The following is a 15323-nucleotide window of genomic DNA, read 5'->3' as shown; positions in this document are numbered from 1 at the left end:
ATTTTTTAAAATTTAAAATAATTTAAAATATGTAAATTATTATATCTATTTTAATAATATATTATTATAAAGATTTTATATAAATCTTTGGTTTAAATAAATTTTACTATTAACAAAATATCTCACGTGCTAATAGTATTAAAATTATTATTTTACATAATGTTCAAAATAATCTAAATTTAAATATATTTATTACGTTTGTATAATAAAATATGCCAAGTTAGATTGTTTGATCATAAGTTATAAAAGTTTTCTAAGATAAGTCAATTGCCAGAATAATTAGTTAAAAAAAAAAACGAAAATATACTTGCACTTTGCATCTTGAACACGCCAGGAAAATAACAAGCATTATTATCGCTACCACATGCACTTCCCTACATTCTTTGTCGTTTTTAATAGGACTCGTCAATACAATTTAACGGTCAACCAAGAAAAACAATTTTTTCTTTTCGCAAAATGTGGCTGATGAAAGGGAATTTTATGCATAATAAAAATTACGAAAAAGATAATAAAAACTTATTTCCGGTCAAGCAAGCCGTAGAGTCTACTTCAAAAATTATGTGGAAAAAGAAAAGGACAGTCATTCGAGTAGTTGACTGTTCTGGACAATCAATTATATTCCAATAAGTTTTGTAAGTATGTGTTGGAAATTTGACTCGAACGTGAGAAAACATTAAAGAGAATTCGGCGAAGTAATTGCATATAGAAAAAGCGGGAGAGTTGAAATAGGAAAATTTGTTGGACAATTTTTTCATGCAATTAAATGTTAAGTGGTGACGTTGGTAACTAGAAATGTATGAGTTGGACTACTGGCACACCTCCACAATTCTTTTAAAACCTATCTTTTATTATAATTACATTTTAAGACAAATACTCTAATACATCTCATATCTATTTTATTTTACTTCAAATTTTTGTATTTTTTCTCTTTAAAAAAAATTTTGTATTTTCTCGGCTATCACACTCACACATGTAATTTTTTTTCTCAAAATCTCTATAATTTTTCTTCAATTAATAAGACAATCTATTGATAATAAATAAAACACATTCTGATAAAATTATCTAACTTTTTACATCATAATCTTGAGATAATTTATTTGATTCATTGATTTTTATCAAGAAGTTTATCACCGATAAAAATTATTTGTGAGGAGCGAGAAAAAAATATTAAAAAATTCACAAATTAAATGTGTTTATTTAGAAATAAGGGTAATTTTGGCATTAGGTTTAGTATAATTGAAAAGGGGGTTTTAAAAGAATTTTGGAGGAGTGCCAATAGTCCAACTCGAAATGTATTCAATAGATTAACCTAATTCTCTCTTTTCATACAAGCTTTATCAAGTTTATTTGATTGTATAATCTTGCTAGCTTTTTTTTTTTTCTCTCTCTCTCTCTCTGTCCTTTTTTGGGACCTAATGGCTTAATGTGATTGAGACATAACAAAAACAAAATAAACGGCTTTTTGCTTACAATTAGGATTGGAAAAGATACGAGTTGGATTAAGGGAATTTTATTAATAATAAAAATTATGAAAAAGATAATAAAAAATATATTTATAGTCAAGTAAGTCATAGAGTCTGTCTTAGGATTGGTAAATTAAGGGCTTAGGTTGGGCTTTTTCAAGTCCATGCCCAAGCCCATTAGATAATAAGTGTAAGGCGGGCCTAGGCTAGGCTTGGACTTAGGCCAGGTTTGGGCTTTTACTTATTTTTTTAATTTTTTTTAAATTTTTGTAAACTTGAAAAGAATTAATAATAATTAAATTCTTATAATTAACAATGAATTAAAGAAAATAAATATTTTAAAATAAAATAATAAATAAAGAATTAAAGTAAATAAAAATTTAGAAATTTAATTTTTTAGTATTGGATTATCTAATTCAAGCACTCTCTTAACTAATTAACACTTAAAAGGCCGTTTAGTATTATAATTTTAAGTTTTTTTTATTCATTATTGATATATAAATCAGGAATTTAAGCTTACTTTTTTATATTTTTCTATTATTTTTTAAATTTGAATTTATTATTCTAATTTATAATTTTTTTTTAAATAGAGGACTTGGGTTGCCCCGACTTTTTTTTCTACACCTTTATCCAGACTCTCATGTACGAAACTAGGGCCAAAACCCATGGAAATGAGCTAGGCTTACCTGAACTTTTTTGCCATCCTCTATCTACTTCCAAAAATAAGTACAAAACGGAAAAAAAAAAAAAAAAGTCATTCGAGTAATTGACTGTTGTGGACAATCAATTCCAATAATAAAATACATCTAACTGATGCCAAACTTACCCCTAGAATAATGAATTTCTTCACTATCTTCGTTCTTTTTTTAATTTAGGTGGTATGTCTTCGAAATTGGAAAAAGCAACACGGGACCATGTCACTCCAAACTTAGGTTTACAAAACTCAATTAATTATTTAGACGCCAAAAGCCCAAAACCCAGAGGCGACGTACTTCTTTGAAAATCGTGCAACACGAAAAAATCATATCATAATTTAAAGAAAGAGTTCAACAAGACATTGAAAATGGTGTTATAGGAATCGTGTAAGATTCAGAAGAATTAACGAGGATCAGGTGTTTCCAAAAACAATTTTCAGACATGATTTCTAGAAGTTCTCGTAAATTGAAACAAAAAAAAAAAGATAATAGAAAGAGAGCAATGATAGAGCCCCTTTTTTAAACTTTTTTCAGATACCATTTTTTCCGTACAAATTGGAGTCTCGCGAAATGATTAATTGGATAAAAAAACAAAATTCGTGCATATAGAGCATGCAAAACATGAACATAATTGCAAATTTGCAATCTTAATAAAAGGTTAAAATCGATCGATGATGGTGAACAATAAGCACATGCCCTCCTACTTCGAATGCTTCAACCTCGATTACTGAGAAAGATTTTCCGAGCAGAACATAATTTTGCCACAACATCTGTCATTTGTATTCGCTCGGATGGAGATTCCATTGAGCAGAGAACTCCAATTCTCACTATGGCAACCAAGCACTCCTCAATTTTGGCTATTTCAGTTCTATGACTCCCACAGTTGCTCGCCCTCGCTTCCAAGTCCAACAACAACAAAGGATCAACAATTTCCATCACTTTTTCTGGTAGAGCCATCTTGGCAAATTCATGGAGTGTCAGACCATCATTGAACATGTTATCGGTTGGCCGTCTTCTTGTAAACATCTCTAGCAACAGTATTCCGAAGCTGTAAACATCTCCTGTCGCGGACATATCCCCGCCCATTCCATATTCTTTGAAAAAAAAGAAAAAAGACATTGTCAGATTATCTGCATTAGACATTAATATTCGTATTATTTAAAAGAACAAAGTATCAAATTTGAAAAATAATTACCAGGAGCAACATAACCAACAGTTCCTTTAATCCCAGTTGAACTCGAAGGAGTTTCAAGAATTGTAGCAGGTGAACAAGGAGGAAGAAATCTTGCTAACCCAAAATCACCCACATGGGCAACCATGTCGTGATCAAGCAAAACATTGCTTGGCTTTAGATCACCATGAACAATTGGTGGATGGCAGTGATGGTGAAGATATTCGATTGCAAAAGCCACATCAATGACTAAGTTTAGTCTTTGAATGACATTGAAATTTCCCACTTCGAGCTGATCATTACTCTGGTGCAGCCAATCCTCTAAACTTCCGCATTCCATGTATTCGTAAACAATAGCCTTGAAGTCAACCTCTTCAAAATCAATACTTGAGCAAACGGTGATGATTTTGATGAGATTCCGATGGCGAATATTTCTCAGTGCTTCACATTCAGCAACAAAACTCTTGGTTGCACCTCTTTGTTTAAGATTCATTACCTTGACTGCCACTGCCATTTCATTTTCACCCAGATTTCCTCTGTACACAAAACCAAAGCTTCCCTGACCGATCATGTTTGATGATGAAAAATCATTTGTTGCTTTACTCAAGTCAGCATAGGAAACCATTGGAAACTGTTGTTCCATCAGCAACATACTAGATGATTTATGTTTGTGTTTCCTTCTTCGAGTATAGAGAACAATCAAACATGCTACTATGATCGTCAATATTACCGTCACTGGAACCACGACTTTGAGAAGAGCGATTCTTGTTTTTCTTGGTCCAGCAGAGTGGCAGACTGGTAAATGCAGTTCATCTAAACCCCCACAAAGTCTTTTATTCCCAGTGAAATAAAATCTTGTTTTGTTGCTGAAAACTCCTCTTCTCGGTACCTCGCCCTCCAAGTGATTGTAAGACAGGTTCAAGTATTCTAAGAATGATAGATTCTCAAGAAATTCTGGGATCTGGCCAGATAAATTGTTGCGTGAGAGATCTAGCTCTTTAATACTTTTCAAGGTTTTCAGAGCGAGAGGAATGCTTCCGGTGAGTGAATTGCCCTCCATATAAAGATACTCTAAGGTTGTACAAGCACTTAGAGAAACAGGAATCTCATTGGAAAAACGATTTTCAGATAAACCCAGTTGTACGAGATTTTTCAAGTTGCCCACTTCTGCGGGAATAGATCCAGTAAGAAGGTTACCAGACAGATCTAGTAGAATTGAAAGGGTCACTATCCCAAGAATTTGTGGGGGCAAGGCACCAGTGAGTTTATTGTTTGAGACACTCAATAACATCAGATTCTGACAATTGCCAAGGGATGAGGGCACGTGGCCTCGCAACTTATTGAATCCTAAGTCAAGGGAATTCAGTATTGTTAGGTTGCCAAGAGACTCAGGGATATGACCGTCTAAATTGTTGTGATGCAAGTCGAGAACTTGTAGGTTTCTGAGTTCGCCAATGGCATGAGGAATAGGCCCTGTTAATTGGTTATACTCCAATCCAAATCCATTTAAATTGACAAGATTTTTTACTTAAGGAGGTATGGTGCCATATATTTGGTTTAGTCCCATTGAGAATAAGATTATTGTTGAAGAGAGATTGGCTATAGAAAGTGGCAGGACTCCTCCAAATATATTCGTATCTAGACCAAGCGCTTCCAATTTACTACAGTTTGTGAGATGGGCTATAAAATCAAGATCACCAATTGCCCCAGTTCCTAAATTATTTTTACTAAAACTAAGCCTAAACAGATTTGGGAGACGGTTAAAATCAATTTTTACTTGTCCACTGAAATGATTCAAAGAAAAGTCAAGCAATCGAAGATTTGAAGCATTGGATAATGAGTGTGGGAGAGAACCTGTGTAATTGTTTTGACGTACACTAAGATTTTCAAGGTTCGGAAGACTAAAACCGATGTTAACCGGAAGACTTCCTTCTAATCTATTTCCTAGAAGAGAGATTGACTCGAGGGAAGAGATGTTGAAAATGGAACTAGGAAACATACCAGAGAAAGCATTTTCTGATATGCTTAAATAGTATAAGCTTCTTAGTTGACCAAGACTATCAGGAAGTCTCCCGCTTAATCTATTCTCTCCAATACTTAATACCTGTAGATTTGAAATATTTCCAATGGAAGGAGCGAGCTGTCCTGCTAACAAATTGTCTCTCAAGCTTAAGAACTCAAGCTTCAACCAGCTGTAGCCGATATCTGGCGGAATTTGTCCCACAAGATTGTTTCCACGTGCATGAAAATTGATAAGGTTAGAGCAACGAGACAAATTGGATGGTATTTTACCTGAAAATGAATTATTTGCCAGTATTAGAGTTTCAAGCCTGAACAAACGACCAATTTCACCAGGAATTTCACCAGAGAAGCCGTTGTTTGCGAAGTTTATGAATCTGAGGAAGCTGAGGTTTCCAACATAAGGAGATAAAATACCTTCTATGCTTCGGTTACTCAGATCTAACACAGTCACTCTTTGATGCCGATGACCACAGGTCATGCCTGTCCATTGGCATAAGCTTATAGAATTGTTCCATGACTTTGTAACACCAAGTGGATCCTGAAGCTGCGACTTTATGGCAAGCAATGCGAGGCGGTCTGTCTCATTTGAATGAAGAGCGAAACAACTATGAGAATGAAGCAAAAACAAGCTGAAGCACCAAACCAAGGTGGCAAGGTAGCTAATGGAAACGGAATTCAGCATGTTTGAGCTTTGAGGTTGCTCTTTCAGAACGTGTGGATGATTGTTTCAACTTCCTATCAAAGGTTTTTAAAGCACAAAAATGTAGATTTTTCTTCGTTAATAGATGTTTGTGTGGAGTAGAAGGAAACTAGTAGCTGTTAAAATCAAAAACCATGAAAACGTTTTGGCTCATTGGACGAAATTGAAGACTTTTGCAATTAAAGATTATTTTGCCAATGACTTTTGCAAAGACTTTTGGTTTGTGGTGGCAGAAATCATTAATTGTCTCATTCATTTTGCTGTGGTGACAATTGAGGTTGTTCTCTCAGAGCGTGTGGATGATTGTTTCAACTTCCTGTCGACGGTTTTTAAAGCACAAAAATGTAGATTTTTCTTCATTGATAGACGTTTGCGTGGGGTAGAAGGAAGCCGGTATCAAGTGCATTTGTTGACCGCAATCAAGTTGCTGAGAAATTTTAAAATATATTTGAAGTACCATATCAGTTATAGAATAAGCAAATGATTTTAAGATAGTTGGGAGAGTATCATTGGTTCTTGCAAAAGTATTGGGCAATATAACTCAGGTGCATTATAAATCTCTCTGAACCTAACTATTATGATGCATCCAAGTAGAAGTTGATAAATTTGAAAATGTACACATTATAAAGAAGAAGATCTATTCCACAACACATATTCAAAGATGCAAAAACTTGAATGATAGATTCTCAAGAAATTCTGGGATATGTCCAGACAAATTGTTGCGTGAGAGATCTAGCTCTTTAATGCTTTTCAAGGTATTCAGAGCGAGAGGAATGCTTCCGGTGACTGAATTGCCCTCCATATAAAGATACTCTAAGGTTGTACAAGCACTTAGAGAAACAGGAATCTCAATGGAAAAATGATTTTCAGATAAATCCAATTGTACGAGATTTTTCAAGTTGCCCACTTCTGTGGGAATAGATCCAGTAAGAAGGTTACCAGACAAATCTAGTAGAATTGAAAGGGTCAATATCCCAAGAATTTGTGGGGGCAAGGCACCAGTGAGTTTATTGTTTGAGACACTCAATAACATCAGATTCTGACAATTGCCAAGGGATGAGGGTACGTTGCCTCGCAACTTATTGTATCCTAAGTGAAGGGAATTCAGTATTGTTAAGTTGCCAAGAGACACAGGGATATTACCGTCTAAAATTGTTGTCATGCAGGAAGAGAACTTGTAGGTTTCTGAGTTCGCCAATGGCATGAGGAATAGGCCCTGTTAATTGGTTATACTCCAATCCAAATCCATTTAAATTGACAAGATTTTTTACTTCAGGAGGTATGGTGCCATATATTTGGTTTAGTCCCATTGTGAATAAGATTATTGTTGAAGAGAGATTGGCTATAGAAAGTGGCAGCACTCCTCCAAATATATTCGTATCTAGACCAAACGCTTCCAATTTACTACAGTTGGTGAGATGGGCTATAAAATCAAGATCACCAATTGCCCCAGTTCCTAAATTATTTTTACCAAAATTAAGCCTAAACAGATTCGGGAGACGGTTAAAATCAATTTTTACTTGTCCACTGAAATGATTCAGAGAAAGGTCAAGCAATTGAAGATTTGAAGCATTGGATAATGAGTGTGGGAGAGAACCTGTGTAATTGTTTTGACGAACACTAAGATCTTCAAGGTTCGGAAGACTGAAACCGATGTTTACCGGAAGACTTCCTTCTAATCTATTTTCTAGAGGATAGATTAACTCGAGGGAAGAGATGTTGAAAATGGAACTATGAAACATACCAGAGAAAGCATTTTCAGATATGTCTAAAAAGCTTAAGCTTCTTAGTTGCCCAAGACTCTCAGGAACTCTACTGTGTAATCTATTCCCAGCAATATCAATATTCTGAAGAGCCGAAAGATTCCCGATGGAAGGCGGGAGCTGTCCTGTTAACTGATTGTATTCAGGGACTAAGTTCTCAAGCTATAACCAATAGGAGCCAATATAAGCTGGAATTTCCCAACAAGCTTGTTTCTACGCACCCAAAAATCAATGAGGTTCGAGCAATGGGACAAATTTGTTGGAATTTTACCTGAAAATTAATTATTTTCCAGCTCCAGAGTTTCAAGCATGGAAAGACGACCATGTTCATAGGGAATTTCACCGTGGAGATTGTTGCTTGCCAGGTTAACGAACCTGAGAAAACTGAGATTCCCAACGTAAGGAGATAAGAAACCTCCTATGCTTTGGTTTCTCAGAACTAACTTGGTTACTCGTCGGTGTCGATGACCGCAAGTCACGCCTGTCCATTGGCACAAGCTTATAGAATTATTCCATGACTTTGTAACCCCAAGTGGATCCTGAAGCTGTGACTTTATGGCTAGATAAGCGAGGCGGTCTGTCTCGTTTGAATGAAGGCCAAAACAACTATGAGAATCAAGCAAAAACAAGACGAAGCACCAAACGGAAGTGGCAAGGTAGGTAATGGAAATGAAATTTAGCATGTTTGACGTTTGAGGCTCTTCTCTCAAAACGTGTGGATGATTGTTTCAATTTCCTATCGAGGGTTGTTCAAGCACAAAAATGTAGATTTTTCTTCATTGATAGATGTTTGCGTGGGGTAGAACGAAGCCAATAGCAAATGCATCTATTGACGGCAATCAAGTTGCTGAGAAATTTTATAATACGTCTAAAGTACCATATCAGTTATAGGAGAAATTATAGAGTACTTCTAATTTACGACAACCAATTGATGCATGCATGACATGTATAATTGAATTTAATACAATCATCACTTGTATGATGATTTTTTAAAATAAATGTATATATGTCATAGCATCATTTGTTTGTTGAATGACTGACATGTTACCTCTGATGTATTCTACAATTTCTCCAATTATAGAATAAGCAAATGATTCTAATATAGTTGCGAGAATATCATTGGTTCATGCAAAAGTATTGGGCTATATAACTCATCGATGCATTATAAATCTCTCTGAATCTCACTATTATGATGCATCCAAGTAGAAGCTGGTAAATTTGAAAATATACACATTATAAAGAAGAAAATATATTGCCACAACACATATTCAAAGATACAAAAACTTAAACATCGATCTTAGGGCCAGTTTGGGAATGTTGTACCTTTTAAAATAATTGTTGTTAGCTGTACTGTATAAATAATCAACTGTGAAGAGAATCAGTTGAATATTTGGTAAATTTTATTTTCAGAAGTACTGTGAGTTTTAAAAACAATTATGAACATTTGGTAAATTTTACTGTTAAACTGCTAAGAGAAATAAATTACTAAAATATACATAATTTAAGATAAAATTTACTTATAAAAACATGTACATAAAATATTTTTAATTGTGTATTATAATAATTTTTACTAAAAATAAAATTTATAATATATTGATTTTACTTTTTTATCTTAAAAATTGATAATTAAATTAATAATATAGTGAAACAAATTTAAAAATAATTCAACCAACAAATTAATATTAATAAATTTATATTGATGAATTATAATAAAAGTTTATTAAAATATTTATTTTGTTTACAATTTGAATAAGGATATTCACCTAATAATTTTAAGGATATTTTTGGAATTGTATTAAAGGATAAAATTGATTCTCAACATCAGACTCTAAAAGTTGCTTCTTCCATACTTTTCAAAATCAGCTGTAGGAGAAATTGATTTTAATAAAAGTGATTTTTATTTTTTTAACCAAAAACTAAAATTAGCTTTTAAATTTTCAAAAACAATTTTTAGGCCTCCTAATAACAATCTCAAAAAGGGCCCTTAATAAGGGGGCACTAGGAAGAGCACCGCTAAGTGAAAAATAAGCTAATCAATAATTTTAAAACAATCTTAACTCACCAAAAATATTTTTATTGGTAGAATCTTTTCTAACATTTTTAAATAAAAAAAAAAGTTGATTGTTTCATCATTAGTCAAAAAAGTTTTTGTTTGTTAATAAATCATTTTCTAGTATACGTGGAATATTAAATGTTATATATTAAAATTATTATTTTACATAATATTCAAAATAATTTAAATTTAAATATGTTTAATACGTTAGTATAACAAAACATGCCAAGTTAGATTGTTTGATCATAAGTTATAAAAGTTTTCTAAGTTGAAAAGTCAATTGTTAGAATAATTAGTTTTAAAAAGATACGAAAATATAAATGCACTTTGCTTTTTGAACACGCCAGGAAAATAACAAGCATTATTATCGCTACGACATGCACTTCCCTACATTCTTTGTTGCTTTTAATAGGACTCGTCAATACAATTTAACGGTCAACCAAGAAAAACAATTTTTTTTCTTTTCGCAAACCTTGGCTGAGGCAGGGGAATTTTATTAATAATAAAAATTACAAAAAAAGATAATAAAAAATCATTTCCAGTCAAGTAAGCCGTATAATCTACTTCAAAAGAAAGAAAGAAAAAGAAAAGGACAATCATTCGAGTAATTGACTGTCCTGGACAATCAATTATATTCCAATAATTTTTGTAAGTATGTATTGGAAATTTGACCTGAACGTGAAAAAATATTAAAGAGAATTCGGCGAAGTAATTGCATAGCAAAAGCGTGAAGATGAAATAGGAAAATTTATTTGACAATTTGTTCATGCAATTAAATGCTAAGTGGTGGCGTTGGTAACTAGAAATGTGTTCAATAGATTAACCTAATTCTCCCTTTTCATACGACCTTTATCATGTTTATTTGATCGTATAATCTTGCTAGCTTTTTTTTTTATTTGGTAAAATTTGTAGAGACTTATAATGAGTTTAATAAAGATAAAATTCATGTAAAGATTTCTAATAGCTTTATCGATTTAATTTTTATGAACCAAAATGAAAATTGAAAAAGTTTTTTTTTTTTTGGGTAAAAGGGATAGAAATAAATAAAGTAAAGTTTGTTTGATTAGTCAAAATTTAAAAAAGTTATTCAGTGTTTAGTTAAACTTCTTTCATATTAGGCAAAAAATCTATGGTTTAAGTTTTTAATAATAATTATAATAATACAAGTTGAGATGAGTAAGTTGTTTTAGTGTTTGCACGTATTCAATTAATTTTAAATAAATGTAATTAAATCCTAACAAGATTTTTAACAAGATTTTCTTTCTAATGTTAATGATTGAAACTTTGTGATTAAAGGTAGTTAAATCAGGATTCTTTCATGATCTAATATTTTCCCAGAAAAAAATACTAAGTAATTGGTAGTTAATGAATTAAAAAATAAAGATAATTATATTCTAATCATATACTAACACTAAAGGACAAGTGTCAAGAGATTTTTAGAATACTAGGATAAGTTAGATTCAGTTGGCAAAATTTGATCACTAAACCAATTGATTGTATTAAAAATTAACCAAATAAGCTTATTATCTTTGAGAGAAGACCACCCAATAACTATGATAAAATCAACTTAAAAACAAGAGACCAAACACAACCACTATTAGATCAAATCCAATTGATTGATTTTGATTTTATTTTCTTTTTTAATAAATCCACTTATTGTCTTTGAAAATTCAAAAATATAAAAATTATCTACGAAATTCTATAAAAAAAAAAACAAAGAAAGAGAAGAAGAAACTAGTTTTTTTTATTAAAAAAAAAAGAAGTGTGGAGGAGAAAAAAATAAACCATGATTAATATTAAACCATGGAAAATAAGAGAGAGAAAATAATAAATCATTTTTAAATTACAGCTTATATGTTAAAATTTCAAAACCTACAATTTTTATTATTTCATAAAACAAGAAGGACTATTGTGTAATAAAGCATTATTGTGGTAAAAAGCTATGGTGCCCCGGCTACCAGGTACCCCTGGTTTTTGATAAATTACTTTTCAGTCCCTCTTATTTGTTGAAAAATAAAAAAATAATTAAAAGTTTTGAAATTTAAGCCTATAAGTCTAATATATTTCCACTATTGCAAGATAGTTTTGTCCTCCTTATAAATCTCTTGGACAGCAACTCCAAATGATCTTTTAGTATAAGTAAAAAGTAAAATCTATATATATATATATATAAAGTTAGGACTTGATGAGGTGATGTGGCATCACTATTTTGCTTCTTTGTATATTCTCTATTATCTAATAAATAGTTATTTTTTTTAGATTTGGCTTTTCATCTTCTCATAATTAATTTGATTGTATTTAATTCATTTAATAAATAGTAACTTTATTAATATATATCATTCCTCATCTTTTTATATTTTCTATTATCTAAAATATTGGTGGATATTATTTGTACTTTTTTTCTCTTTCTATTTGAATTCAACAATATGTAATCATTAATAATAATTAATTATAAGTCTTTTGAAACATTTATTTATTTTATTATACTAGCAATTAAACTTTAGTGGCATAAAATACATGAATTAATTAACATAAGAAGAGAGGTTCTTTCATTTTCCCTCAACAATGCCACTAAGGCTTAATTTTAATGCCATAATTTCATATTTAATTATGCAACCTTTTGTTGAGTGTCTTTTGGCTTCTTCAAAATTTATTATACTATCAATTAAACTTTAGTGCCTTAAAATACATTACCTAATTAACATTGGAAGAGAGATTTTTTCATCTTCCCTCAACCTCATCTTTTTATATTCTCTATTATCTAAAATATCTAAAATATTGGTGGATATTCTTTGTACATATTTCTTCCTCTTTCTATTTAAATCCAACAATATGTAACCATTAATAATAATTAATTATAAGTCTTTTGAAACATTCATTTATTTTATTATGCTAGCAATTAAACTTTAGTGGCTTAAAATACATGAATTAATTAACATAGGAAGAGAGGTTCTTTCATCTTCCCTCAACAATGCCACTAGTATATATATAAAGTTGGGACTTGAGGAGGTGATGTGGCATCACCATTTCTCATCTTTGTATATTCTCTATTATCTAATAAATAGAGAAATTTTCTTTTAGATTTGGTTTTTCATCTTCTCATAATTAATTTGATTGTTATTACACAATAACAATTATGTAAAGATTTTAATGAGGCGTATTCTTTGTAACAAACATCCAAGAGGGTGTGTTATGAATTTATTAAAATAAATGTAGATGTTCATAACATTTATCTTTTAGTCCCCTCACTATCTTCCATTAGCAACCTTTACCTTCCCTATAACTCCCACTATCTTACAAGAAATTATGATCCATAATTTTTCATTAATTTCATGGAGTGATTACGTAACTATAAAATGAGAGCTCATTTTATTGTTTTGTACACACACAATTGGAATAAATAAATCACTTTATAATATATTATCTCATTTTATTCTTTATCTTGCATTGCTTCTTTATTTTGCATTGCTTCTTTATTTGTATTACTGGCTAATAGCTTTTTTTTTTTTATAAGGCTGCCTCATCTTAAAAAAAAATCAATTCATATTTTTTATCGGTTTCATCAAGTATAAATTAAGAAAAAAAAGATAATATTAAATTCTTTTTTCAAAGCTGCGTGAAACGTGATTCTATTTTCTAATATATATATATAAAGCTGGGACTTAAGAAGGTGATGTGGCATCACCATTTCTCATCTTTGTATATTCTCTATTATCTAATAAATAAAGAATTTTTTTTTTAGATTTGGCTTTTCATCTTCTCATAATTAATTTGATTGTTATTACATAATAACAATTATGTAAAGATTTTAATGAGCCATATTCTTTGTAATCAACATCCAAGGGGGAGTGTTATGAATTTATTAAAATAAATGTAGATGTTCATAACATATTTCTCTTAGTCTCCCCACTATCTCCCATTAGCAACCTTTAGCTTCCCTATAACTTCCACTATCTCACAAGGAATTATTATCCATAATTTTTCATTAATTTCATGGAGTGATTATATAACTATAAAATGAGAGCTCATCTTTTTGTTTTGTACACACACAATTGGAATGAATAAAATCATTCTATAATTTATTCTCTCATTTTATTCTTTATCTTGCGTTGCTTCTTTATTTGTATTGCTGGCTAATAGCTTTTTTTTTTTTTTATAAGGCTGCCTCATCTTTAAAAAAAGTCAATTCATATTTTTTATCAGTTTCATCAAGTGTAAAGTAAGAAAAAAGAATAATACTAAATTCTTTTTTTAAAGCCGCGTGAAGCGCGGTTCTATTTTCTAGTTTAAAACTACATGAAATATGTATAAAGCTAAAAATTAGATCCACATTTTGGATATTTCGTATATGCTTAGTAATAAAAGAATATCTTTGTATTTTGTTTAAGCTTGATCTATATTAAGAAAAATAATTTTGCTTAATTAACTTGTATAGTAAACAAATACTATGATAGAAAATGAAAAATAAAAATTTATAAATGTGCTAGTAAGAATATAGAATTTATGGTTAAGCTAATTTAATATAATTTATTCTAATTGTTTTCAATACAAATTTTTTACTTTCAATTGATGAGTAATTTTTTTTCCTAAATAAATAAATTATTTTTAAATTAAAGTTTAATATTAATTTACAAGTTTTATGTTATTTTTACAAATATTTTTATTTACAATTTTAAAATATTAATTTACCACTTTATATTAATTTACTTATTTACCATTCATTTATTAATTTTAAGTGTAATTTACAAAATTTATGTTTATCATGACATTGGTGCTGTAATTTTAATCATAATATCATTGAACTTTGAATGCATCAGTGTCAATGGAGGAAAGTAAAATGATCAGTAGGCTAAAGTCGATTCAATTTCAATCGCAATTTTATGTTAGAGCCAAACTAAGCTATTCAATTTCAAGTTCTGAAAAGAATTTGATTTTCTTAAAGTAAAAGCTGATTCTGATCACCATTTTCATTTTCTTATTTTCGTATGACCTCAAAAATTAATGTCCGACTTCACCCAAGGCTCAAGTACAATTTTACGTGCTGCGATATTTTATGTTCACGGTATTGAATTGAATTAAGATTATTGAACAAGAACAAGAAAAAAGCAAGAGCATCGGACACTGAATGGTTGAAAACAAATAATAAACTAATGAAAAATAAAAAAATAAAAAATAAAACTCAAACATCATTTTGTTCAACAAAAGGGGGTCTATTGAAGTAACTGAAAATTAAGTCTTGGTCCCCTACTTCATTAAATTTCGCCCTCATTTCTAGACTGAACTATCTGCCAGCTGTCACATAGCCAATCAAATGGTCTTTTCCCTCACCCCTCCCCCCCCCCCAAAAAAAATTTGTAATTACATTACTTGTTGGTCAAAAATTTTTATGAAATAATTTTAGTACATTACAGATTTCAAACTAAATTTTTTTATTTAAAATCTTACCACAAATTTTA

The 15323-nt window shown here is 30.6% G+C and overlaps 2 protein-coding genes across 2 annotated transcripts; both read right to left on the bottom strand.

Annotated features, from left to right (window-relative positions):
• Positions 1-2872: 2872 nt before the first annotated feature.
• Positions 2873-6033, bottom strand: LOC18037880 (putative receptor-like protein kinase At3g47110). Its single transcript, XM_024181242.1, has 3 exons — positions 5184-6033; positions 3354-4802; positions 2873-3252 (listed from the first exon to the last, which is right to left on the bottom strand). Exons 1-3 carry the CDS (start codon positions 6031-6033, stop codon positions 2873-2875), a joined length of 2679 nt encoding a protein of 892 aa, XP_024037010.1.
• Positions 6034-6706: 673 nt separating this feature from the next.
• LOC112096985 (receptor kinase-like protein Xa21) lies at positions 6707-8303 on the bottom strand. The gene is made up of 3 exons (XM_024181241.1): positions 8190-8303; positions 7572-7976; positions 6707-7267 (listed from the first exon to the last, which is right to left on the bottom strand). The coding sequence occupies exons 1-3, from the start codon at positions 8301-8303 to the stop codon at positions 6707-6709; spliced, it is 1080 nt and encodes a 359-aa protein (XP_024037009.1).
• Positions 8304-15323: the final 7020 nt, after the last annotated feature.

The sequence above is a fragment of the Citrus clementina genome, unplaced genomic scaffold (genome assembly GCF_000493195.1).
Source record: "Citrus clementina cultivar Clemenules unplaced genomic scaffold, Citrus_clementina_v1.0 scaffold_7, whole genome shotgun sequence".
Taxonomy (NCBI): domain Eukaryota; kingdom Viridiplantae; phylum Streptophyta; class Magnoliopsida; order Sapindales; family Rutaceae; genus Citrus; species Citrus x clementina.
The sequence above is the reverse complement of the archived record's forward strand: the minus strand, read 5'-3'. Positions and strand labels throughout refer to the sequence as shown.

What these genes read in the sequence shown, in the direction of transcription:
- LOC18037880 (XM_024181242.1), bottom strand. Translation starts at nt 6,033, where the DNA reads ATGCTGAATTCCGTTTCCATTAGCTACCTTGCCACCTTGGTTTGGTGC. An exon ending in ACGTCAAAACAATTACACAG is followed by an intron (nt 4,803 to 5,183) that starts GTTCTCTCCCAC and finishes ACCAATTAACAG; the next exon opens with GGCCTATTCCTCATGCCATT. An exon ending in TGTTGGTTATGTTGCTCCTG is followed by an intron (nt 3,253 to 3,353) that starts GTAATTATTTTT and finishes TTTTTTTCAAAG; the next exon opens with AATATGGAATGGGCGGGGAT.
- LOC112096985 (XM_024181241.1), bottom strand. Translation starts at nt 8,303, where the DNA reads ATGGACAGGCGTGACTTGCGGTCATCGACACCGACGAGTAACCAAGTT. An exon ending in GGGAATCTCAGTTTTCTCAG is followed by an intron (nt 7,977 to 8,189) that starts GTTCGTTAACCT and finishes TATTGGTTATAG; the next exon opens with CTTGAGAACTTAGTCCCTGA. An exon ending in TGAATCATTTCAGTGGACAA is followed by an intron (nt 7,268 to 7,571) that starts GTAAAAATTGAT and finishes ACCAATTAACAG; the next exon opens with GGCCTATTCCTCATGCCATT.